At 51.7% G+C, this 25,824-nt stretch overlaps 1 protein-coding gene across 1 annotated transcript in view; it reads right to left on the bottom strand.

Annotated features, from left to right (window-relative positions):
- Positions 1–18,770, bottom strand: part of LTF (lactotransferrin) — a 28,741-nt gene extending 9,971 nt beyond the window's left edge. Inside the window, exons 1-12 of the mRNA XM_070577143.1 lie at positions 18,610–18,770; positions 14,682–14,845; positions 12,097–12,205; positions 11,581–11,763; positions 11,073–11,220; positions 10,053–10,108; positions 6,711–6,889; positions 6,068–6,242; positions 4,986–5,140; positions 3,727–3,817; positions 2,852–2,899; positions 1,726–1,881 (exon numbers count right to left, since the gene is read on the bottom strand). Of these exons, the coding sequence (XP_070433244.1) occupies positions 1,726–1,881; positions 2,852–2,899; positions 3,727–3,817; positions 4,986–5,140; positions 6,068–6,242; positions 6,711–6,889; positions 10,053–10,108; positions 11,073–11,220; positions 11,581–11,763; positions 12,097–12,205; positions 14,682–14,845; positions 18,610–18,652 (1,507 nt within the window). The 5' untranslated portion in view covers positions 18,653–18,770. The remainder of the gene's footprint in view (positions 1–1,725; positions 1,882–2,851; positions 2,900–3,726; positions 3,818–4,985; positions 5,141–6,067; positions 6,243–6,710; positions 6,890–10,052; positions 10,109–11,072; positions 11,221–11,580; positions 11,764–12,096; positions 12,206–14,681; positions 14,846–18,609) is intronic.
- Positions 18,771–25,824: the final 7,054 nt, after the last annotated feature.

Here is a 25,824-nt window from a genome sequence, read left to right as displayed (position 1 = left end):
CAACCTCTACTTAACAGGTGACACAGCTTGATTTCAGTTCATTGTATTGCCCAGGACAGATAGAACACAGTCACTATCACAAGTAGTGGCTTGTTACCACCAAGCCAGGACCCACCAGAAACCAGAAAAGCTTCAGACTGTATGCACTGACAAGAAGCCTGACTGGGGATTGGGAAGAGAGTCTGTGACTTCTACTCAGAGGGTCCCGTCATCACAGCCTCAAGCTGGGGACTCAAGTGATGAACTTGATGGCCATCTGCAGCAGACCCTACTGGTTACCTACTCCAGGATCTGATTTCCCCTTTTCCTCAGTAATGGCAACCCTTTTTACCTGGTCATCTGGTCCCTTAGAATAAAGACTAGCCTTATCAGATGCCCTATGGCTAGCACAGCCATGTGGCTACATCCTGGTCAGTGAAATATGAGCAGGAGTGCTGGGTGCCAGTGTCTTGGAAACATCCTTAAAGGACAGCTGGCACATGCCTTTTGCCCCTTCTCCTTCCCTTCCTTCATCCTGCATATGGAATGGATAAGCGGGGACTGGACCTCCAGTTGTGACATGGGCCATGTGAGAACCTTGAGCATGGAAGCCACCTGTGTCAGAGTAGCCAGAAGTCTGAAGCCTGGGTCCCTGACACTATGTTGTCATCATACTAGCTCCAGACAATCCACCTCTGGGCTTCCCCTACATGAAAGAGAAATAAACTTCTGTCTTGTTTAAGCCTCTAATACTACTTGGGGTTTCCTGTCCTTGCAGCTGAACCTAACCTGAACGAACTCATCGTATGATTTAACTCACATGAAGGAGTTAATATGGATTAATATAGGTTAAGAAAAGAGGAAACAAAGGTGACAAGCAAGCCCTGCCCCCATGAGCAAGTAGCACCCATGGCCAGCCTCGTGCAGCCCCTGAACTGGAAGAGCCACACCACGTGCCAGTCTCAGGAAAAGGCTGGGGAGCACCTCATTGAAGTCCTGGCAGCTTCCCCACAGCTCAGAGGCAGCCAAGGGTGCTGGAGAGAGCGACAACAGTGTGCACTGCTGGTGAGGAACAGAGCCACTTGCAAGCCTGCCCGAGCCAGGATCACAAATCCATTTAAAGGGTAGCAGGACCCCACCTGAAGAGATGCCTGCACAAGAGGTGAGCCACCACAAGAACATGCCACACGCCATGTCACCGGGCCCATAGCAGGCAGGGCACGGCTTATGAACACAGTGTGAGCATGGGGTACAGCAGGTAGAGAGGCCCCAGAAGCAGGCTGGGTCAGAATCCCTGAGGTCTTATTTGGTTTCCTTTGCAGTGTGGAGTAAGAAGTCAGTTCTGTCTAGGAACAAAAGTCACCTATCATGAGGTAGGCAGGGGCCTTTGCCCAAATTAGCAAGCCAGCACCCGTGAGGAATTTAGATCTGGAGATCTAAGAGGCAAAAAATAACATTTGGACATCTCAGAATCTGCATCCATTCTTAGGGTGCAGAGAGACAGACTGATATTCCAGTGTTTGACCTTGGGGTAGGGTGGATGGGGCATGGGGAGTGCTGTGGGGAGAACCGCTCAGTGCATCCATCCATGACTGAAGGAGGCAGCCACAGGGACAGCCTACTTACACCAAAAGGGGCTGCGGGCCACAGTCAGCCTACAAATCCCCGCACCCCCCCCAAACTTTCTACAGCTCCATGTGTCTACCCCTCAGGATGACCCACCCACGACTACCTCGGAATCCTTACCAAACTTGCAGGAGCCTGTCTGGTTGAAGAGCAGGCCCATGGGGATGTTCCAGCCTGCGGTCCTGCCCACGCCGGTATGGCAGGACTTCTTGCCACTCAGAGAATTCCAAGTGAGGTCAGCATCTGATTTCCTGACAACCGCCACTGCCAGATACCCTTGGACGACAGAAGAGCAAGTCTTAACCTCCAGAGGGCCTAGCACATGGGCTCTCTAGTGCAACTGTCTTTGGCAACCCAGGCCAAAACAGGCCAAGAAGCATCACCAGCAATGATTCCCCCAGACAACTGGCCATTGTCAGGTAGACCAAAAAGGCTTAAGCTGCTGCTCTATGTTAAGGTGAGATTGATCTGAAATAGGGGGAAAAGTTGATCCTTTAGGTGATTGCTGGGGACTGTCGTCGACCAGCCACACACTGTCCCTGAGTTACAAACCAGGAATTCACCTTTAGATAAAGGCCACTAAAGCATCAAATGCTGAACAAGTGCGACCCCAAGAGTGCATAAATCACCGACTGCAATATGCATCGGGCCAGAGCAATGACAACCACCAGACCAAGTGCCCCGTGGATGCAGGGGGTGTGTCTCCCTGTGCTGAGTGTGAACCAGCCCCGCACTGTGAGAGGGTCAATGTGGTGGCAATCCTCCTCCTGATTGAGTGCACCTGACACACCCCTGCTGGGGGCAGGTGGGGAGCTCTCGTGAAGCTGAGTAAGCACCAGCTCTGGCAGGCAGGTGGGTGTGGCGCACAGAGCATGGTATTTAGCAACAGAGCCCCTGGTGCAAGGCCAGGATCTACCACAGTATCATCGATGGCTGTGAGTGAGATCCGGCGCACTTCAGGAGACTACTTGGGCCAGTGTCCCCTCATCCATCTGAGATGGGGATGTAACACCCCTCCTTCCATGTGGCCAGGACACAATGAGAAACTCTGAAAGTTCTCTGTCATGTGTGAACATCGACATAAATGTTAATTATGATTACTTATCTACAAATTATTTGCATCTTCAAAAGAACTTATGGCTTCTATGGCTGCTTCTCTTTCCATGAGGTTTTAAAGTTGCTGCCACCTCCTCCTCCAGCAGCAAGAACTTACCCTTCAGCCTGAAAACCACCAATTCCCACTCACCTTCTGGTGGTCTGTGCACACAATCTGGGGCATTGCTGTTCTGGGATTCTAAAAGAATAAAGGCAAGCACAAGATCATTAAACACTCAATTTTATTGAGAAGTCACAAACTTCTCAATCTCAACAATACAGAATCAGATCCGAAGAGACTGTCTGAGCAGTTCCGTGTAGCAGAGATGCATATACGTGCTCACCAAAAGACACGGACACAGATGTTCATAGCAGCGCTATTCACAACAGCCACCAACTAGAAATTGCCTAAATGCCCATGCACGGCAGAACGGATAATAATTGCAGCGGAGTCACATAATAGAACACTAATGAGACTGAAGATTCTACAGCTACACACTTATATGGATGAATAACACCAATGTAATGCTGAGCAAGAGACATTAAAAAAGCACATGCTGTGCCACTCCTTTGACGTAAAGTTCAAGAACAGGCAGAATTGATCTATACCGTTTGAAGTCAGGAGTCATTAGCCTTACTGGAGTATGAGAGCTGGGGACAGGAGGCACAAGGAGACTTGAGAAACTTGCTGTATCTTGATCTGGGCACTAGTGCCCAGGGCCGTACCAGTTTGAGAAATGTCATTGAGTTGTACGTTTCTGTGCACTTTTCCTCATGTATATTTTACTTTACTAAAATCTTTTTAAAAATTAAGAAGAGGAAACCAATCTGTGCTTTGTCAGTTCTCAATACCATAGGCTCTGTAGGTAATACAGCCCCTTTCATTTATTCTTTCCCAATTCTTCTGTTTGAATGTATCCTTCCATCTTAATATGTCCCCTGGACCCACGAGTAGGGTCGCTTGTCCCTACCCCCACCCCCATAGCCCAGAAGAAATAAACCTGAGAGGACCCTGCCCCCACTTACTTTGGTTCTCTGCCAGGACAGGCACCAAACCACACTTGCCCGCAACGTAGATAAATCCTCCATCCAAGTTCAGCGCATCCGCTTCTCCTTTCTGCAGAAGCAAAGCAGGTTGCCAGCCTCACAGTGACACTGTTTCCTGTCCCACCTGTCTTTACATCTCTCCGAGAGAATGGCTTTATGTCAGAAGTCCCAATGAAGCAGCAAAAACAAGCAGGGGTTGTTTGAACTGAGCACCCAAAGGAAACCCCACGTGCACTACTAATTCTCTACTTAGCCCCACATGCCTTTCATGCGGTCACTTCATTGGAAAGACCAGGAGCAGGTTTCACCAACTCTCTGTCCTCTGAACGAAACCCTTTCTATACTCGGAGCCCTCTTGGGACACACCCTCCTGGACCAGCCTCATTCACCGGAGAAACAGATGGGAACAGCTAGCTTCATCAAGTCTCAGCTCACTGGCGTTACATTCAAAGTGCAGCGCAGAATTTGTCCAACAAATGAGCACAAATCATTAAACGGGCTCACCATCAGAATGCATGAGCCCACACTCCATCACTGGAAGATGGATCCATCAAGATGGCAAAACTCCCTCTTTGGCCCATTAATAATTTTTTTACCACTATACTAATTAGAGATGTGGATGAAGATTTCTATTCAAGGATGGGCATCACAGGGCTACTGATAAAAAAATCTAAGGAGACAAGGAGGAATAGGGTCATGGCTAAACTGAGCCACATACACACAAAAGATACTCTGAAATCATTTTTTAAAAAGTGTTTTCAAAGAATATGTATTCACTTGGCAAAATGGCCTTGATACACTGTAAAGAGAAAAGAACTAAACCCCACAAAACTCGTGTGATCTAGTATTGTTGCGAGCCTACGCACAGATGTACCGAGAAATCCTGGAGAGGGTAATTATCAAAACTTGAACCCTGGTGTCTCTCTGTGTGAGGTCACAAGTGGTTGTTACCTATTTATTGTTCTTACATCATACTTTTCTCTATTTTCCAAGTTACCTACCAGCATCGTGAGTTGCTCTTACAATCAGAGGAGTGAAAAGCCCACAATACACAGTTTTTAACAGACAGCTGCGCCTGTTTGCACACCGTGCGCTGCCCGCGCAGACCCCCCGCGGCAGACCCTGCCTCAGCCCCGGGCAGCGCCTCCGAGCCCGAGCCGGGACCTGTGGGCCGCTAAGGAGCGCGCGGCCCCACCTGCAAGTGCCGCATGCTCCCACTGCGTGGAGTAATCACCTACCAGGACCAGGGCGATGCACTCCTCGGTGGTGGACGCCGAGGCGCAGGCCACTTTCCGGTTGCTCACGTCGCTCCACTGCTTGCACTTGCGCTCCTCCTCGGGGCCCACGGCGCACCATACAACCCGCTCGCGCCGCGCCGCCACCTCCGCCGCCGCTGCGCAGAGGGACACAGCCGGTCGGCAGGGGCCCTGAGCCTTGCGGGGGACGCCCAGACGCCGCGGACCTCCCTGGAGCCCGGGATCCACTCGGAGCGCCCTTCCTGCCTGGACCCTCCACGGGAGCTACTCCCTCCATGGAAGAGTTGGCCACCTGCTCCTCTCCCCCTCCACTCTCAGCTCCACAACCCTTTCTTCAGGCAGGCGCAGCGCCCTTGTTTCTCATTTCCGTTCCTTTGGAGACTTCCCTTGGCTTCTAATCCACCCTTCAGTCCTTACTGTAATGATTTGCCTGATAGCTCCGTCCCATGGGATGAAAGCTCCAGGACACAGTGGCAGCCCCAAGAGATGGCCTAGGGGAAATTAGCCCATCTCTGACCTCCCCTAAGGCCAGCAGTCACCACCATTAACTACAGTGCAGCCTCCTGGTTCACCTAGACTCTACCCCAAGCCCCCCAGGATTGGAAGACCCAAGGCTGAGCTGGCCCACTGCAGTGTCCCCAGCCAAGCGCAGGGCCCAGGCACAGGAGGACGTTCTACCAGGCCTCTGGGTTCATCTCAGGAGGGGCCCTGGCTCTCTTGCTTCATGTTCATATTTCTCACTTCATAGGAGGCAAACTGATTTTTCTGGCAGAGCTGGAGAGCTTGATGCACAAAGGGACACATGGCAGCATTAATCCCGTGGCCGACACATTCGTTTGGAGACACTCCCTCATGTTAAATGCCCTGACTTGGTCGACAGAAGGCACTCACACCTGCATTAAACCTACCACAGTGAAGACTTCCAGTGGCTGGGAGATGCAGAAGTGACCACTACCGAGCAGGGCCGTGCTGCCCACGAGGGGCTGGGAAGTGCTTCCTGGAAGGCCTCACCCATGCCTCACTGGCCGCACCCCACCCTCGGGGCCTGCCTGGTCCTCACTCACTTTCCCGCAGGTTCTGGGTGGCAGTGAGGTAGTTGGCACCGAGGTACAGCCCAGAATCTATCTGTGAGGGGATCCTCACAAACCCAAGGGCAGAGTCTTTGAACAGCAGGTCCTTGTTCTCAGGAGTGGACTTAAAGAGCTGGAACGCCGATGACTTGTTTCTTCCAAACTCCTCCTAATTAAGGAAAAATAGAATTATGATGTCAGTGATAAATAGGGAGGAAACAAAAAAATGATGTTGACGAAGAGTATCTGGAATCGGGATGATTCTGAGAGCAGGAACCTTGGCGGACTTCCTCCTGCAGAGGGACCCGTGCCGTCCCTGTGACACAAGGTCAGCTATGGCTTCTTCTTTAGAAGGTTGCTGGGGTCCAAGCACCTAAGAGTCCTGAGAATATTGCGTCATCCTCCCCCTGCTTCTACTCCAGCCCATACTGTCAGTTGAGTTGACAATTTGCTAGAGGGGCTCCGTTGTTTCTGCTGTCCAGGGTACAGCCTAAGCAAGCAGTCCACTGACGTCATAAACGTCTGTGCAGTGAGGCTACAGAAGGACTTCTAGAGTGGCAGGAAGTTAGGGAAGGAAGAAATCTCCCCCCTACCTAATCCAAGTGGGTCAAGAGGACTGGTTGGTGGGGGGAGGTACCTGTGCCCGGTGGAGGAGCCTCCAGATCAGGTCTTCCCTGCCATCCACACTTCGGGCCACAACAGCATGAGAAGGAACCCGGGCCAGGTGGCACTCCTTGAATGCATCCACTGGCTTCCGAGTATTGTCTGGGCAGAGCAGCTCATACTTATCCCTGTCAGCCTCATCTGGCAGGTTCTCTAGGGGAAAGGGAAGAGGTGGAAGGAATCCCAGATGAGCCCACTCCGGGAGTAACCATGAGCTGCAGCCCCCCTTCCCCCATAGAAATTGAGCTGGAGGAGACATCTTACACAGTTGACAGAACTTGGGGTCAGAAAGGCAGTGGATTGCTCCAGAGCACTCAGAAAGATAAAGACAGTGTCCAGAAAGCCTTGGGGGCTGGCCCAGTGTTCCTCTAACTGGGATCATATAGGCTACCCTGGTATTGTTGCAACTGTTGCCTGGCAAGCCCGAGGCGGCTGAACCAACCTCATCTGTTTCCATGGCAACCCTGCCTAGAAAAGAGCCACATAGTGGAGAGAAGCCCAGGGGCCAGCCTGGGGGTGCTGCCTTACCCACATCTCTAGAAAGAATAAAAATGACAGTTGAGTCATTTCCCAACTCTGGGTATATCACAAGAAGGGAGAAGACTGTTTTTACGAGTGAGTTCAGCCCAATTTGGAACTATCTATATCATATGTAAGTTACTTTAGAATATATTTAGTGACAGAAACCTGCCCAAGTCATTTTATGAGATTAGTACAACCTTGATGTCAAAAACAGAGAAAGAATTACGAGCTTATTTTACTTATGAACATAAATACAAAAATCTCAAATAATGTATTAGCTAACTCAATCTAACGGAGTATTTAAAAAACTAACAGATCAGGATTAAGGTTTATCAGTTCATTCCCTCAACAAAAGAATGGTTGAATGTCAAAAAAGCTAAAGTAATCCATAGCATTAATGGATTAAAGGAGGGAAATCATGAGATTGTCTTAATTTTAATAAGAAAAAGAAAAGTCGAAAAAGCAAAGTCGAAAAAGCATTTATATGTTCAACATCTGTTTGTGATTTTTTTTTTTAGTTTCAGAAAACTGGTAATATAGAGAACTTGGTAAAGTTACTGAACTTGATAAATGCCATTTAACAAAATATCTACAGCAAAATCATACTATGAGAAGAAAACTATGAGAAGAAAAAGGGAATGTTTATTCCCTTCAAAATCGGGAATGAGGCAAAGATGCCAGCTATCACATTGCCAACAGATACCAGGCAGCCTGGAACACACAGTCTACAAAAGAAATAAGAGAAATAAACGCTGGAAGGAAAAAGACAAACTCTAATTATTTAAACATGATGTGATCATCTACATAGAAAAGCCAACAAAACCAAGAAAGAACTAATAGAACTAACAAGAGAGCTCAGAAGGGCAACACTACAGAAATCCTGTTATTCTCATCAGCAATTACCAAACAGAAACTAATACGGAATATAAGATATTGTAGAAGCAACTAAAACCATTAAATGCTAGTAATTAGCCTCACAAAAATATGCATGAGACCAACAAAGAGAAAATTTTTAAGTTCTGTTAAAGGATATAAAAAGAGCTGTGATCAAATGGGGGAGATATATTATGACAATTTAACATTATAACTATGTGTTTTTCATGGATCAATTTAAATTCAAAACAATTCTAGTTAAAATTAAAGTATGATGCCTTTGGAAATTCAACAAAACAATTCTAAAATTTTAGTTAAAAAAATTTGAAAATGAAGAGCAAAATGTAGGGTGAGAAGGCTCTCTCTGTCTCTCTCTCTCCCCCTCTCCCCGCCTCCCCCCCCCAGGATATTAAGACCCACTACAAGCTAGGGTAATAAAAGCAGGAAAAAACAAATGCACGAGTGAAACAAAGTAGCCCAGAAACTGATCCATGGATATATACAAACTTGCTGTAGAAGTGGCTCCACATATTGGTAGGAAAAATGTTGAATTTTATATAGTTGCTATTGTGAGGGCGATGGTCTTCCTATAAAAGGAAAATGCTGAGGCCAAAGCCATACCTAATTTCCAAGGTGTGGAGAATACACAACAAACGTGTGCTGGCGAGGGTGGTCTTTAAATCTCATTGTGGGAAATCTTTATGATTTGGGAGTAAAGAGGGGATCTTTAAAAAAAACCCCAAAAGCACAGACCAACGGGGCAAAATTGATGAATTGGACCCTATCAGTGTCAAGGACTTCTGGTCAACAAAGGGTGCTATTGACAGATTTTTTGACTGAGAAAAGATCTTCCTAAAATCTAGAACCAACAATAGCTTGATATCTGTATGAATGTGGTGGGCCTGTCTCCAGTGGTCCTAGGTGAATGTGGTGGGCCTGTCTCTGGTGGTCCTGGGTGAATGTGGTGGGCCTGTCTCCAATGGTCCTGGGTGAATGTGGCAGGCCTGTCTCTGGTGGTCCTGGGTGAATATGGTGGGCCTGTCTCCAGTGGTCCTGGGTGAATGTGGAGGACCTGTCTCCAGTGGTCCTGGGTGAATGTGGTGAGCCTGTCTCTGGTGGTCCTGGGTGAATGGGGAGGACCTGTCTCCAGTGGTCCTGGATGAATGTGGAGGACCTGTCTCAGTGGTCCTGGGTGAATGTGGTGGGCCTGTCTCCGGTGGTCCTGGGTGAATGGAGAGGACCTGTCTCCAGTGGTCCTGGGTGAATGTGGCGGGCCTGTCTCTGGTGGTCCTGGGTAGAGTGTGTTCACTTGTGCACACTGAGCAATTGTGCTTCAGTGAGTAGTCCCCCAGGGACATTCTCCTGAAGGACAGTAAGAGGATATGTATAAGGGCATGAGTCACGGAGCCCTGTTTGTGGTAGAGGGAAGGACAGAAGGAGCTAGTCCATCGCTAGGGTGATAGATAAGTAAAATCTGGTGGACGTGTTCCATGGAACATTCCTCAACTGTTAGAACCACTGAACTAGACATATACAACAACATGGATAAATCTCTAAAACAAAATGCTAAGTGGAAAACCTTGGCAGCAGCATGGTTTCTAATGATCAGTGAAACTTCTGTGGGCTGAGGGAAACAAACCAGCACTATACCTGTTGCCAGACCACACATATCTCAGAGGATGCATGTCAAGTACCTTGGCAGGGGTGTCTATGAGGGGAAGAGAAGGGCAGTGGGCCTGGAAGATTAAAGAAAACTGACCACTTAAACTATGAAATAACATCAAATAAGAGCTGTGTGCCCTGTGGGGAACCTTGATAATAGTGTGCCAAGAAGTGAGAAATCTAATTATCACAATACTCAGAATTACGATAAAATAAAATAATAGGAGGCAGTCCCCGTGGCTCTTCCCACTCCTCTTACCAAATACTGTACTATCCTTGACAAAAGCCACGTCTCCAGCCCCATTTTCCAGACACCTGTGAAATAAGAAAGCACCAGAAGCGTCAGCAGGGAGCGGCCCCCCATCTCGGTCCTCAGGCTTCCTGTGGAACAGGCCCTGGGGCTTGTCTCCTGTGGGCGGCTGATCCTGGAAGGGCAGGGCTCTGAGGTTTGGGGGCACCTCGCTTGGACAGGTGGCAGGGGCCACCTCCAGGTAGACCCTGAGGAAGGACTCAAGTGCTGACCAGAGACCCCCACCTTCCGTTTTGAGGGCTGAGAGGGCAAAACTTGTCTTTCTATGTAGCAGAGAGTTTTGAAGGCTCTACACCAGAGGGTGAAGGCTTGGCATTCTTGGCCATGTGGTTCTTTCTCCAGGACTGAGTGAAGGAATGTGCCCTGCGGGTGAGAAGCAGGGAGGCCTCTCTCTGCAAAAGTGCCTTAACCCAGGGGGCAGATGGGGGCAGAGCAGTAGCATCAGCCTCAGCATGGGGGCAGATGGGGTGCAGGGGTGAATCCGGCAGAGCGCACTGTCTCCCAGGTGGGGCAGAGGCCCAGGTGGGGCAGACCGACGTCAGCCTGGACACTCCAGCTGTCCTACCTGGCCAGGAGACTGGGACTGGTCGTCTCATGACAAGACTCCTTCAGTCCCTCTATGGTTAGGGAGGGGGCAGAAGTCAACCCAGGACAACACAGGGGCAATGCCAGATTCAAGGTTCTCTGGGGAGACGGAAGGGGCCACTGCCAAGGTGACTGCTCATCATCAGGCTGATGCAGAGGTGAGAGGGCACGTGTGGGGCTCGGGGTTGGAGGGGACCATGCACTGGGTAAAGTCAGCACCCTCTTTGGACTCGGTTTCTCTATGTGCACAGCAGTAGAAGGACTGAACCTCCTCTATGGTCCCTAGTAGCAGGCTGAGCTCTATTTGGAGCCAGAGAGAAGGCCTTCTGGCCTGAGGACATGTGGCCCTCAGGCCACTGGGGAGAAGAGGACAATCTCACTCACTTGAAGGCACCAGAGTAGCCAAAGTATGGTTCCTGGGAGGAGCAGGCACATTTATCTGCCTCTGTCCCCGCACACAGGCGACACAGGTTGGGGTACTGTTTTCCATCTGCGCAGGGAACACAGCTGGCAGAGAAGAAGTTGGCCACAGCTGTTGAACACAGAGAAATGGACCAGGGAGTGTGAGCCAGCCCCGGCCACAGTCGGTTACACCTCACAGTGTGCACTCCCTGTGGGCAGAGAGGGGCTTCCTCCACCCCTGCCAGACAGCTTCCTTGTGAGCCCGAGACTCAGAGAGGTGCACCTCGGCTGAGAGCAGACTCAGCTGCCACCTCCGGAGGGCTGCTGGTGCAGCCAAGCCTCCCAGTGCATGTTTCCAGCTGCTTCACCTCACCCCCACCTTGGATTCATCACACGTGTTCACCTGTGTGATCCCAAAGTGGTGGCTTGTGTGTGCAACTGGAGTGGAGACCCCTGCCTGAGATTACCCACAATCCCCCAGCCATCTTACCTTTCTGAAGGGGCTCAGGTGGCCCTGTCCAGTTCAAGTATGGACGAAGTGTCCCAATAGGGATGTTCCACCCAGCGGACCTGCCAAGGCCTGTGTGGCAGGACTTCACGCCCTGCAGTTGGTTCAGCTGAAAGCCGCTGCCCTTCTTCACTACGGCCACAGCATAATAGCGGGTTTGTGGCTCTGCAGAGGGTCAGAAAGAATTGAAAGCTCTTAGCCTGAACCAGAGGGAGATGAACAGCCCACCCCAAGCAAGCCGCTGGTGGGTGGCTGGACTGCATGCCACAGTTTCATGTGGGGCAGGGCAGCCCAGAGCCTGCTCTGTTTCCCCAGGGAGCACATCATGTCCTCCCTTATTGGGTCAGCATCTGCGCAAAGAGCCCAGGGACTCCACTCCCTGTAAGTGGGATATCGTCTGAGACCCCACCTCCGCAACCCATCCACTCTGACTCCCCAGAGGCCAAGGCCAGGGCCAGGGCCAAGGCCCCAGCTTCCGGGTCCCCAGGGAGAACTCACTCCCTCTGGTCTGGTAGACCTCCGCTGCCACAGGTCGCAGTTTGTAGGGGTGCAAGCCTGCCTCATACACCAAACCGCCATCGAGGGTCACAGCATCTGCCTTGTTTGCCTGAAAGCAAAGAGGCCAGAACGACCGACGTCAGGAGAAAACCGCCCTAACCCAGGCACAGGGATTTCAGGACATCAGCAGGCTCCATGGCTGGAACAATCTTCAAAAGGGTCAGCTTTCCATCATGTCCATTCACATCCTGTGAGAGGCAGCACGAGCTGAGGCTCCCTCTTTTTGGGCAATGAGCACCAGCCCAACTGCTGTAACTCCTGAGGTTGGCATGTTGCCGCAGAAGTGCCCACCCGCCTATGCGGCTCCGTTGATCGTACTCTTCACAGTCGTTTATATTTCATGTTGTTTGTTCTAGACCCTTTCTCCCCTGTTTTTGCTTTGTATTTATTTCTTTTAAGTTCTTTTTTATTGAACAGATAATATAACTATTATGATATCTTAAAATTATAGTAGTAACCATGTTCGTCCTCTTTGGCATGTCACTTCTCCTATGCTTACGTAATTCTCATATTTGCAATCTGGTAAAGATAATATTTTGCGGACTGCTGTACTTATCGAAAACTGCCTACATTTCCTTACTTCTGTAGAGCTTTTATTGATTTTATTGACTTCATAATATTTTCTTATCATGTGGTTCTTCCATAATGTATTAAGTAATTCCCCAAATGTTCAGCACTCGGGTTCTTTCTAACTTTTTGCTGTTAAAACTCTGCTCTCATGGATACCTTTGTCCTCGTAGCTTTTTTCTCCTGACGAACTGTTGCCGTGGGATAGGCGTCTGAGTGTGGAGTCACCCAGACAATGAGCATGTTTGGCTTCACAGGCCTGGCTGCTGTTGCTATTCTGCTTTCCAGAAGATTCATAATGCCAATTTGGAATGCCACCAACTGTGAGGATCAGTTACATTATAGAATCCCCAGCAGGACAGGCTTTCATTTCATTAAGTGTTACTACTTTAGAAAATGCAAGTTCTGACAAATTACTTAGGTTTGTATTTCTCTGATTATTAAGGGGAACCTTCCTAAGTATTTTAATTAATTATGAATGCCCTCTTACGAATACTCTACTCCTATTATTTTTCTTACTTGATCCTATATTTCCTACCAGTTTGAGTTAGTTCTTTATAGACTGTAAATAGTAATCACTTGCAGAGCCGGTGCATATTCACTCTGGCACTTTCTAAATTTTTTGTTTAAATGTTTATAATGGCTATGAATTAAATTTCTTATATTTTGAAATCTGTCGGTTTACTTCATGATTTGGTTCACGGCTTAAAAGCTAAGAGATTTGGGGGCTGGCCTTGTGGTGTAGTGGTTGGGTTCGTGCGCTCTGCTTTGGCGGCCCAGAGTTCATGAGTTGGGATCCCCAGTATGGACCTACACACCACTCATCAAGCTATGCTGTGGCAGGGTCCCACATACAAAAATAGAGGAAGATTGGCAGAGATGTTAGCTCAGAGACAATCCTCCTCAAGCAAAAAGAGGAAGTTTGGCAACAGATGTTAGCTCAGGGCCAATCTTCCTCACACACACACAAAAACAAGCTAAGAGATTTCTCTCCCCTCTACAGTTCTACTAATTAATCTGTCCTCCAGTTTTTCAATAATACACAGTTTATTTTTAACCACTTAATCTATCTCAACTTTATTTTGATGCATGGTATGTAGTACTGATTTAAAATGGGGCTCTTATTAGAAAGGCATGTTTTGTGACCTCATTCACAGATATTTTTGGGTTGACTATGTTAGAACAAGACCTAGAGAGCTGTATTTTTAAACCTGCAGGAAATGCTGGTGCTGCTTGTCCACAGGCCACAGCTGTAAAATAATAGCCTAAAACACTGCTCAGACTAATTTTTTTCCCTAAGTATTTTCCCATAACCCTAGATATTATGGGAAACTTTTGCACAAAGTACCCAGTCTGTGCTGGAGCAGAGGACACACAACCAGGGCACGCGGCGGGCACACAGAACAAATTTGTTGAGTGAATGAGTGAAAATTATTTTGGTAGATCTTACATCTCAAAAGGCAAAAGGAATCTGAAATCATCCACAAGTCACGATTCCCTTTCCTCTTTCCCTGCAAACGTCTTGGACAAATGTCTTTCCGATGCCTGGTGCCCGCCAGGCCCTGCCCCAGCCGTGCCATGTGGTGACCATGACCAACTGCGCTTGTGTCTCTCAGGGTTTAGGGGTGAAGATGTTCTGGAGGTTTCACCTTTCAGAGCAACCTTGACTTTTGCCAGTGGTACATATTCTTCCAATAGGACTGCTTCTCTGTCATTTTTGCACAGTTGTTATTAACAATTTATGCTGAGATCCCAATTTCCCTACACTGTCTCTCCACTTTAGAATGTTAGTTTCTGCTTTCAAAACAGCCTTGTGTCCTAGGAGAGTGGACTGCTCCCAACTTACAGGCGTCCAGGAAGAAAAGCAGAGGGAGAAGGGGAGAGCACATTTTCTATTTTACTCCACTCCTTTCCCTTCCATGCAGTTTGGTCCCACCCGAAATACGATGCTGACTTACCGCGATGGCCTGGATGCACTCAAAGCTGGAGGTTCTCCTTATGCAGGAGACAGAGGGGCCTCTCACTTTTTTCATATTCCTTTGGAATTTGGCGCATTTTGCTGCCTCTGCTGGTGATATGGTGCACCATCGAACGCTTTTCCTAGGGGCAGCCAGACACAGTCCTGGGAGAAAGAGGCCAAGGAGTAAGGGCTCCACCACTGTCCATGGAAGAGACTGCCTCACCCTGGGACGGAGTTTTCCAGACTCCTCCCTCTCTCAGCTCCTCCCCGTCCCTCTCCATCCTGCGGCCAAGTCAGGCGCTCTCCTCAAGTGGAGGTGTCTTGCTGGCCTAATGAGAACTCTGTGCTGACCAGAGGGCAGTGAGGCTCAATAAATTAGAGGAGACAGTCAGACCCTCCTAATTCTTTTCCTTCCTATGACTGACACAGTTCCTACCCCTAAAAAATGATGACAATCCTTGCATCAGTTTATGGAGTTCTTCTCCGTGCTTTGTCCCACTTGAACCCAGGAGGTAGGGAGGAAAGGGATTATTGCTCTTGGCTTTTTGGTGTGAAAACTGGCTCTTGAGGAGGCTGAGTGACGGCTGCTCAGCAGGGGCAAAGTCCAGCCTGGAATCCAGATCCCTCTAGACTGTTGTTTCTACAGCATCTCCCTAGAGGATGCCAAGGGAACTAAGGAAAATATGCCTGAGTCTTTGTCAGTAGCCGCAAACGGCAGTCAGCGGTGTCCCACATGGGGCAGGGAGCCTGAGCTACCACCACTCACCTCCGTACCGGAAGAGGAATCTTAGTTGGGGGGGGGGGGGGGGTGGAAATGTCTAAAACTGATATACGATGGCTGCACCACTTGGTAAAGTTATTAAAAATCATTGAATTGTATGCTTGAAATAGGTAAATTTTATTATATGTAATCTATACCTATATGTAAAGCTGTTACAAATGAAAACCAAACACTTGGTTGCAAAAAGCCCACTTCCCCTTTGGATGTGCTTTGGGGAGAACACTCAGCCCTCTGCCACCTCCTATTCATGAGCCATCCCCTGCACAGGCAGACCTGCCAAGTGTGGGAGGGTGTGGGGAGACCTGTGGCTCTCAGGCTGGTCGGCAGGGCCTCAGGGGCACCTGGCTGTCACAGACCTCCTCCACCAGCCGTCATCCTAGGAAATCCCAGGGGATGTGATCCATCCTCGGAAGCCCTCATGGAATGAAGTGAGAATTAACTCTGTAAGATTCAGCCATTTGTGACCCAATAGCATTTGCTGGATCCCCTCTGTATACACAGGACTGCATGATATGCAGAGAAACACGTAAGCAGACTGGACCAGGTCTCACGTCTTGTCTGGAAAGGCAAAAGCCCAAAAAAGAGGAAGCTAAGTATGGTGAATGCTCTAGAAGAGAACAAATACCAAACCAGGAGTGAGGTCCCCACAACCTGAGCCAGTCATTAGGACGGGGGCCTTCCAGGAGGAAGCAACAAAGGGCCCACATGCACAGCCACCATGACAGGCACGTTCCATGCAGGGGCTTTACTCTCTCACCGCACAACTTCTCTCTCCATCCATTCCCCCAGCCTCTCTTTATTGTGAGTTTGGCCAACATCCCCATTTCCTAGGTGAGGAAATTGTGGCTGTAAGTTATGTGACTTGCCTAAGTCCCACAACTAGTAAGTACTGGATCTAGGATTCGAAGCTAGGCAGTCAGACACCAAGCCCCCAGCCCCCTGCTCTTACGGCTAGGCAGCCGGCCTATTGAGGTTGGCTGGGTTAGAGACAGGCTCTGTGGACATCAGGTTGGTAAAGGGTTTGGGGTTAGATCTTGGAAAGCCTCCAGTGCAGGTCCAAGGGGGTCTTATTCCAGAGGTGGTGGAGCTGTGACTCATGGCAGAGAGCAGAGGTCAGAGCTGCTCTGCCTAGGACAGGGGGCAGAGTGGACTGAAACCTGGGAACCAGGCAGAGATGCCCTGGGAAATGGAGAAGGGGGCTGGAATAGAAACTTGGTGTCAGAAATTAGCCTGGTAATGGATGGAACCTGGGGGTGAAGGGAGAGAGCAAAACGAAGACCACGCCTCAAAGCAGGGTTGGGGCGTACAAGCAGTGGCAGGAATAGGGGACCGGTGGCAGAGCTCCCTTCCTCCTCCCCTGGGTGGCGTGACGAGGAGAGTAAAGGACCACTGAGGGGTTTTCCAAGACCCAAACCCCAGGGCCTGGGTGCAGAAGACATCACTCTCTTCATCCCCTCCCACAGCCCTCACCATCCAGCTCCAAAGCTATGCCTCCCCCTCAAGACCAAGTGCTCCCTGAAGCAGTTCTGAGTGTGGCCCTTCCTATATCACCAACCCAGCAACTGAACTGTGTCAGCCACTCAGATGCTGCCCATCTGAGCCTGGATGGAATCTTCCTGAAAGGACACGTCCTCAGATTCCTTCTGTGCAGACACGCAGTGCCCTAGCCTCAAAGGCAAGGGCTGGCATGGAGTCGCTCTTCTCACTCCACCCAACCCTGCAGGCCAGGACACCCACGGGGAGCAGGGCAGGAATCCCCTCGGGCAGCCAACCTTCCTCAGGGTCGGACGAGATTTCAGGACACTTTGGGATGCTGGCCACCATCCTACTGGCTGCAGGATTTAAACTGCAGGCCTCTGTGGGGGCCAAGACACCCCAAGGTACAAGAGAAAATGGAACCCAGGGGTACAGCTCTGAGTCAGGGTCCTGGACCCCGGCACGTGACCCCCTCCAGGAAAGCAAGGCTTCCTACCTCTCAGGCCACTCCCAGGTGACCCCAACCCTGTGCTGTGGGCCCGGGAGGCCAGATGTCAGGGAGCAGAAGGTCCTGGCCAGGCCTGATCCTGCCTTAGGGAAGAGAGGAGTGGCCAACACCCCTGGGAAGGAATTTGGAGAAGGGGACCAGAAGGCAGGCACAGGTTTGGGGGCACAAGCTCACTGCTGCTCTCTGACCACCCCCTTCCATACAGGAAGCCCTGAGCCCCGAGTAGATGCCCCGAGACAGTGGAGGCTGCACTGGCAGAGGGGGAGGGGACACCGGGGCTTTCATTCTGACCACCCACTGCCCAGGTGCTGGTGCCCATCAGCCCCTTCTGCTGCTGCCCAGCCCCTCACCCTCCACTGCAGGAGGCCCTGCCCTCACACCTTTACACCACCACCGTCCATACTGGCCAGTGCCCTCTGAGCACCGCAGAAATTATTTCAGACACTCGGATACAAAATTAACAATTGTTCCGTCCCTTCTATTTAGTCCCTTCTAGTCTGGGCACACTTAAAACCAGAAGTCAATCATCTCTCTCTCACACCCTCTGACAGAGGGGTCCCTTCAGGAGGGTCTGTGCCAGCCCCACTGCCCCTCTGCGGGCGGAGCCTGGTGTACACCTTCGCCTACCACTGAGCATATGGGACCCGCCTCCTCCTCACAGCTCTGTGGGAAGATGTTGGGGCCGTTTTTTGAATGAAGAAACTAAGGTTCAGAAAGGCTCTGTCTTGTCCAAGTTACACAGTCCTTGCAGGAGCTGGGACCTGGACTCCGGTCTCCTGTGTGTCTCAGGCAGGTCACTCACCCTCTCTGAGACTCATTTTCCTCCCATGTAAATTAACGCATACAGTACTAAGGGTACCAAAGATCCCAATAGGACAAAAGGGGACAGGCCCTTTGAAAAGCTCTGCGGAGCTCCAGGCGCGCCAGGAGCCCTGACCTGGCACCTCCCCCCAGGCGGCAGGCGGGGGCGGGACTCGGCCCCGGGGCCGCCCCACCCACGGCCGCCTCCTCGGCTGCAGGCGCTGGGGGCCAGCCCGACGTGGCGCTGCGACCCGGACGCCCACCTGGTGGGGCGCAGGGACTGGGACCCTCACCCACCGGCGGGGTGCAGAGAGCAGGACGCCCACAGGACCGGGCGCGTCCCCAGGTACCTGCACTCACCAAGGGCCCCGAGGGACAGCAGAACTGGGAAGAGGAGCTTCATGTCTGGGGTCCTGAGGCGACTCCAGCGAAGGAAGCCTCTGCCACCTGCGCCGGCTCTGCACCCTTTTATCTAGGGCTTGGTGACCTCACCGGGTTTGCCCTGCCCTGTGACCCAATAGGCACCTGCTTCTCAACCCAGTTCCCCTCCCCCTACTATTTCCTTGAGGCCAAAGAACCCTGGGGGGAGGGAACGGAGGGAGGAGGGGAGAAGGAATGGTGCCTAGGCAAGGCTTGGCAACTCGAGAGAGAAAACCCAGCCCCACACCCCACCTCCCAAGTCTGCCCTGGTGCTGCCTAGATGTTGGGATGTTCTTTCTCTCCCACTAGTCTGCAAGCCCCTGCTGAGTCACAAGCGCAGTCCCTGAATTTTGTCCTCCTTCTGGTCTCCGTGTGTCCTAGAGGGTTGGACAGAGTGGGGGTCCTAAGGTGAATGTTTGTGGATCATCTTGACTGTGAGACTGCCCTTTCCTTGAGCAGATGGTGTCTAAAGTGCCCAGGAGCCAGTCAGGGCAGGTGCATCCGCCTCCATCCTGAGGCAGCAGGCAGCCTGGAGCTCTAAAGAGGACCCAACTGCCTTGGTCTGAGGTCAGCAGCAGCCTGGGACGGCTGGCAGAGAGAACAGAGGCTGCCCAGAGTCTGACCCAGGCTGCCCGTGCGGTCCCTCTCAGACCTACCAAGAACACAGTACAGCTCCCAGAAAACAGAGCCCGAGGTTTCAGAGGGAACGACCACCACCCGGTGCCCAACGGCTGTCTCCCTGTCTGCTCAGTTGCCAATGAGACGGCTGTCCTACCGCTTGTTTTGTTTTTGTTTTGTGGCAGTATGAGGTGGGGGATGGGAGTCTCATTTTGATAAATGTCATATTTTGTCCTCAATATGTAAGCTGACCCTGTTTCAGGAAGCTGTTTTTAAATTCTACAGCTAAAATTCTGCTTCTAAGGAGCCATCTCGTGAGTCACTCCCAGGACTCACATGGGCTCACGTGCAAGAATTCCAGGGCAGCACTGCGTGTCATGAACCCAACGGAAGCAAACTAAACGTCCGTCTCTGGCACATCGAGTGTGGTGCCCTTCTTGCAGTGGGACACACTGGGGACCTAAGAAAGGACAGGTCGCCCTGTATGATCTGATTTGAGCTTGGCTCTGAGGGATACTGAGTGAGGCAGTAAGGTCCTAACAGAGGAAAATCACAGGTCACCTGAAGGCCTCCTCTTGACGGGTCAGTCTGGCCAACATATTATTCTGAAATTTGCTTGACCTGAAAAGCTGGTGTTGACTCTTCGCTTAGACTGCTTGGTACAAAAAGCATCACCTAGAGGAGATGAGCAGGAGGCAGCTCTGCCGGGGGTGGGCTGCAGCAGGCCCCCGGCCATGGAGGAGCAGACCCAGCCCAAATCTTTGAGGCCTGCCAGGAGGCTGTGGGGCCCCTCCGCCCTGGGCATGGATCCTGCCAAGGCACGAGAGTGGGGCCTGATCAGGAATCCTGCTTGCTGTGCACCAGAGTAGTGTCCTGGGTTCAGCACTAGAATTACCAGCTGGGTTTTGGGGTGACAGATCCACGGTCTCTCACTGTTTGGAAATACAGTATCGCAACAGTAAAAGTTGCTTTCATCAATAATTGCAATAAGCTATTTCAAAAATAATGAAGAAATACAAAATTGACTAATTCTCAGGAGCACTGAGCATCTTTGTACCTAAATTAGCTTTGCCTTTTCATGATTATAAACGAATTAGGAAATGTCCCACACCCATGTCTCTGTCTCTGAGTGCAGATTAGCAAAAGGATGAGTTGGAGGTCAGAGGCCTCTAGAGCCTCTCATGTCTATTACAGCATTGGCAAGAACACAGAGACCCTGGGCCCACAACCAAGAGGCTGAGCTTAAGAGGTGCCCTGGAAGCAGGACTAGAGTAGATAACAGGGCAGACTCGTTTTATGCTGTGTCTGCAGGCAATGGCTGAGCCCCAGGCCAGGGATGTGCTCAGCTGGACACGCGGAGCAGCCGTCCAAGACCATCTGCAGATGAAGCTGATGTAAGGGTGGGTCTGCCCAGAAGACAGGAAGTTGAGTTGAGTTTAACTGATCCCTTGTCAACATTCGCCCATTCATGCAGACCTGATGGGTGCCATGAGGGACACAGAGAACAGGGGTCCGTCCTTGTCCTCAGGAGCTCATGGTACAATGCGGGAAGGGGCAGAAAGATTTGGAAGAAGGATTAACAAAGTCACCTCCTCTATCCTGAGCCCCACACCAGGTGTCCATCTGCCTTGGACAGCACCTCCTGCAGGTCCAGTAGACACCTAAATTCAATGCCTCTGAAATGGAACTCATCCGCTCCCTCCAGGCCTGCACCTTCTCTCATATCTCCCACGACTTCCCAGCAAACCCACCCAATGAGGAGCCTCAGAGGCATCCGCAAATCCTCCTGCCGGCCAGCCCTGTATGCGTGATGGGCACCTGATGATCGATATTGGTTGAATGAATGATTGAGTGAGGAGAAGGCACAGGAGGAGGCAAAGGATTCTGCTTATAATATGTCAAGTCTCAGAGACACTCAGGGCCAGGGCTGGCTCTGCTGGGCCGGCCCAGAACCTGTGTGCCTGAGTTGCTAACTTACCCATTAATTCGACATCCATCTATGGGATGTCTCCGATGTGCCAGGAGCTGGGCCAGATCTTGAAGAGCGTGCAGGAAGCAGAATGTAGCTTTCCAAATGCTGCGATGGTGGCATGGCATGACTATGAGGAGCACAAACAAGGTGGCTGTGGGACACACCAGCGTGTAACGAACGGCAGGAGCAGGTGTTTCACAGGCAGGTGAAGGAGGCTACCCTCTTCCCCCACAACCTGCTCCCTCTCCCCTGCCGAGAGTCACACGGTGACCCTTTGCCAGCTCACCGACGGGCCCAAGCTAAGCCCTCCCCACAGATGGGCAGTAAACCTCACACCCTGTCCTCCATGGAGTCCTCCAGCTTCAACCCCAAAAGGAGTGTTGGGAAGGAAGTGTGGGATTTGGGGAGAACCAGCTTCAGATGGAATAAAGGAAAAAAGGAGTTCCCTGGACGTCCGCTCACACAGGGGCTTCCGCTGGGCCACCTGGGCCTTGCTTCCTCCTCCTGCCAGCGGCCTAAGATTACTGGCTTGGAAGAGAGCCACTTGCTAAATAGTTAGGGGTTTTGTGGTGGGTCATGAAGCCATTGGTAGCTTGAAACCAGTCATGGTGGGAGTATTTGCATCATGGAAATTAGCAAATGCTACAAATCAGGGCATTTTTCCCTCCTGGAGAGCCAGGTTACAGCACGCCACTGCCTTGTTTGTCATCATTTGGAGGCGTGCATCGCCCACGTTAGTGTGTGGGTGCAAGGGAAGCCATCCTAGGAGAGAGGCAAGATAATAATCCTTAGCATTTGGATGGCACTTTTCACTCCAAACAGAGCTGTCAGTCACCTGGTCTCATGCGACTCTTAACAACAGTTCTGTGAGTGAAGAAAGTCAGTGTTCCCTCTAAAAACAGATAAACTGAGGGTTTCCTGTGCTCACCCAGTGAGTGAGATGCAGAGACGGAACTGCTAGCCCTGGTCTCCCACCAGGCCCACAGCCAGGGGCTGTCTCTTCCCAGGACCTGGAACTTTCCGAGAGCTCAGGTTGCAGAGACTGAGGCCCAGGGATATCTTCCACTCTTGCTCTCAGCAGGAAGGAGAATCAGCAAATACTGAACCCCTTCTGTGGACCAGGCACTGTCCAGCCCCTTCTGCACATCAGCTGTGGCTTCTGGTCCTCATGGAAGCACCACAAAGTGCCTCATTAAACCTGCTTCCCAGATGAGGGGACTCAGGCCAAGCAGCTCATCCATGGTCACACAGCAGGTCAGTGGCAGACCTAGAAATCTGCCACTGGCCCCTAACCCTTATCCAGTGATCCCTTATTGTTATTGATTGTTCCTTTGCTGACCGCCTTGAAGAGAGAGCAGGAAGTGAGCAAGGATGAGGGGATGGACCGAGAGCTCCCTGCGTCTCGGCCAGCCCTGGTCCTCACAGATCCCATCGTAGAGACCGTGGTTTCCGGAGCAAGGCCTTCACGTTGGCCCCAAGTTGGCCCCTTGCATAAAGCCCAAGGTCCTTGAGAGTCTTTGGGCGTGTCTAGGGGTGGTGGGGGCTGCCACGGGAGGGAGCTCAGCTGAAGGGTGGCAGGCAGGAAAGCAGTGGCTTTATTAACTAATATGCCTTGTGGCTAAAGCTTGCCCAATTACAAAGAACCACAGAGACAAAGAGCCTCTGTCTCCCCGGACAGCCCACTTCCTCCTCCTCCTCACAGTCGGGACCCTCTGCTCCACTGGACCCTCTCCTCACAGGGCCAGACCCTCCTGGGGCCGGCCCCCCATAGCCTTGCTGAGCAACATTGCACCCCTTTCTCCAGTGGTCCAAGGGGCAGTGAAACATCCTAGGTTCCCCAGTTGCAAGACTTCAATTCTCCTCAGCAGGGTAGCACCCCGTGTCCCTGGCAGAAATCTGAACTCCATGAGCGCCTAATCACCACATCCACTGAAATGAGAACGTGCAGCAGGCCAGGCCCAGGGAGAGCCTTCCAGGAAGGCAGCAGCCAAGGGGAACCTGAAGCGTGGCAGTGCCGGGCCCAGGGCCAGCCATGCAAATCTCTTACCAGAAGGAATGAGGCTCCTGCCCAGGGAAACCTGCAGGCGGGAAGCACCCAAGCCTGGGGCCCCTTCTGCTGCCCCTCCTGCAGGGCTGCATTCTGGCAGGGAAGGGACCTCCTGCACAGCCTTCAGCATCTGCCACTCAGCTGGCTAGCGGCCCCCATGTCTGCTGCCTGCACCCTACAGGGAAGGTCAGGTGGGCCTTCACTGAGAAGGAGCTCGAGATGGGTGCTCAGAGGAACAAGGAGCCACTGTTTCCCTCCGTTTCCCTGAACGAGGCCGGTGTGCCTCCTCCCCAGCTCCTCTGGGCAGGAGTGTCCAGGCCCCCTGCCCACTGCACCAGGTGGACTTCCCTTCCTCAGCCCTCCACTCATTTCTTCACTGGACAGCCAGGCAGGCTGGAGGACATGAGGGAGAAATGGTTAGAAACACAGGAGATGAAGTTGGATGCCTGGGTTTGAACTTGCTCCACCTGGAAATAGCTACCTGGACCTGGGCCAGCCTCTCACCCTGCCTAAGCCTCAGTTTCCCCATGTGTAAAAAATGGACACAAATATTAACCACCTCACGAAGTGGGTGGAGTTCAAACCTGATGTTGAGGTGCTCAGTACAGGCAAGCTCTTGTCCATGTTTGCAGGCCCTCATGAGCCCCCGCTGGGGCGGCTCGGCTAGGCAGAGGGGCACAAGGAGGAGCAGGAAGTGGCCCCTGGGGGCGCCTGTCCAGCAGGAGGGGCTGTGTGTGCTGAGAGTGGCCATCCAGCGTGCAGGTCCCTGACAGGAGTTGCGGGCAGCTTTGGCAGCAGAGGGAACAACCCACCGTGGGGTGGAGATAATGGCAAAGTTGTTTTTCCCACATGCCCCTCCTTCTAACAGAGCAGTGGCTGCCCCCAGATGCCCACGTTTTCTAGAGCATTCAGTCTTACCCTGTGCTGCTCTCCGTCTCCTTCTCCATGTCTCTGTCTCTGATCCCTGCCTCCTCCTCTCTCCTTCTCGCTTTCTGTCTCTCTCTCCTGGGCTTCTCTCTCCACCTCCAGCTCTGTCTCTCTCTACCTCTACACACACGTGTACATTTGCTATGCATGCCCCTCCACTGAGCACCTGCTCTGATCTGGGCTGAGCTTCCCTCGAAGCACAGTAACTGTAGTTAGTGATCCATCTCCCTGCACCCACCCCCTGACACTGAGCTCCAGGAGAGAAGGTCTATGGTTGACCCATCTCTGGATCCTCAAGGCCCAGCTCAAGGGCTGGCCCAGGGGAGAGCCTCACTGAGGCTTGTTGACTGGGCAAGTGTGGAGAGAGGTGGGGTGAGAGGCCAAGACTCCTCCCAAATTCTTTGGTTACAACTCTGATTGATGGCACCTTTCTCATCCTCCCGGAGGTAGGAAGAAGCTGGCCCATGAGAGTGACTGGAGCCCTGAGCTCCAGCAGAGGGTGCATGTCTTGCAGGGGGTGGGGGGGTGGGGTGGCTGTGCACATCTTTCCTTTCCTCAGTCTGTGCCCTGCAGAGACCTCCCAGCAGGTGAGGCATTCTCGTCCCGCCCCTGACCTTGGGGAGGAGCGGGAACATCAGCTGAGCGGAAGCGAAGTCCTCATCTAGTGGAAGAGAAGAGGACAAGCCCTGCATAAAAGCACAGGGCGAGCCGAGGAGCGCCCCCTGCCCTGCCCTGTGCAGCGTCACCCGTCTGGTGTCCTGAGGAGGGTTGGTGTGAGTAGGGAAGTTGTTAGGGAGTTGATGGAAAGGGCTGGAGAAGAGGGTCCCCCATCACCCCCAGGACCTGTCACTCTCTTACAGGGAAGCTAGGACCTTCTTCTACTGAAAGGCCTCCTGCCTCCGCTACAGCTCCCTTCAGCTTCCAGAGACAAGGATGGAGGACACCAGGAGGAAACACCAGTGATGAGCTGGGAGAACAGCGGAGGCAGGGAGCCCGACCCCCAAACCCTAAGGCACCCCCTTTCAAGGCCAGATCTTAGTGGATTAGTTTGCAATCAAAGGCTTGTTGGAATCTCCAGGGGGGTCCTTGGCAGCCTAGAACCTCTCTCTCCAGCACCTTCCAGGTGCAGGTCTTCTCCAAGGACACTCCCCCGCCTTCCCAGTCCTTCCCTTCTCTCCCCCTCCCGGGTCTAGATTCTCTCCTCCTCCTTCCTCCTCCTCATCTTGTTTGACTGAAACCAGAAATAAAACTAGCACAAACTCAGGTCCCTTTAGGAGGTGCTTACACGTGAGCTGTGGCATTTAGTCCGACAAGTGTATATTATTGCTGCAGTTACACTCTCCCAAGGTCACACAGCAGGCAAGTTCCAGAGAACACTCGCCCAGTGTTCTCTCCAGGGCATCCTGTCCACTCATCCTAAACCTCCTGTGTGTTCACGTTGAGAATAAGAGGAGGGGCAGAGAGAAAGAGCAAGATGTCCCCTTTTCTTGATCCACTGAGCAGATCTTGACCTTGGGCAAAATCTTCCTCCAGAGGGGAGCGGCCTGGTGGTGCAGCGGTTAAATTCACACATTGCAGCCCAGGGTTTACT

The sequence above is a fragment of the Equus przewalskii genome, chromosome 15 (genome assembly GCF_037783145.1).
Source record: "Equus przewalskii isolate Varuska chromosome 15, EquPr2, whole genome shotgun sequence".
NCBI lineage: Eukaryota > Metazoa > Chordata > Mammalia > Perissodactyla > Equidae > Equus > Equus przewalskii.
Note: the sequence above shows the minus strand (reverse complement) of the source record. Positions and strands in the feature narration are given on the sequence as shown.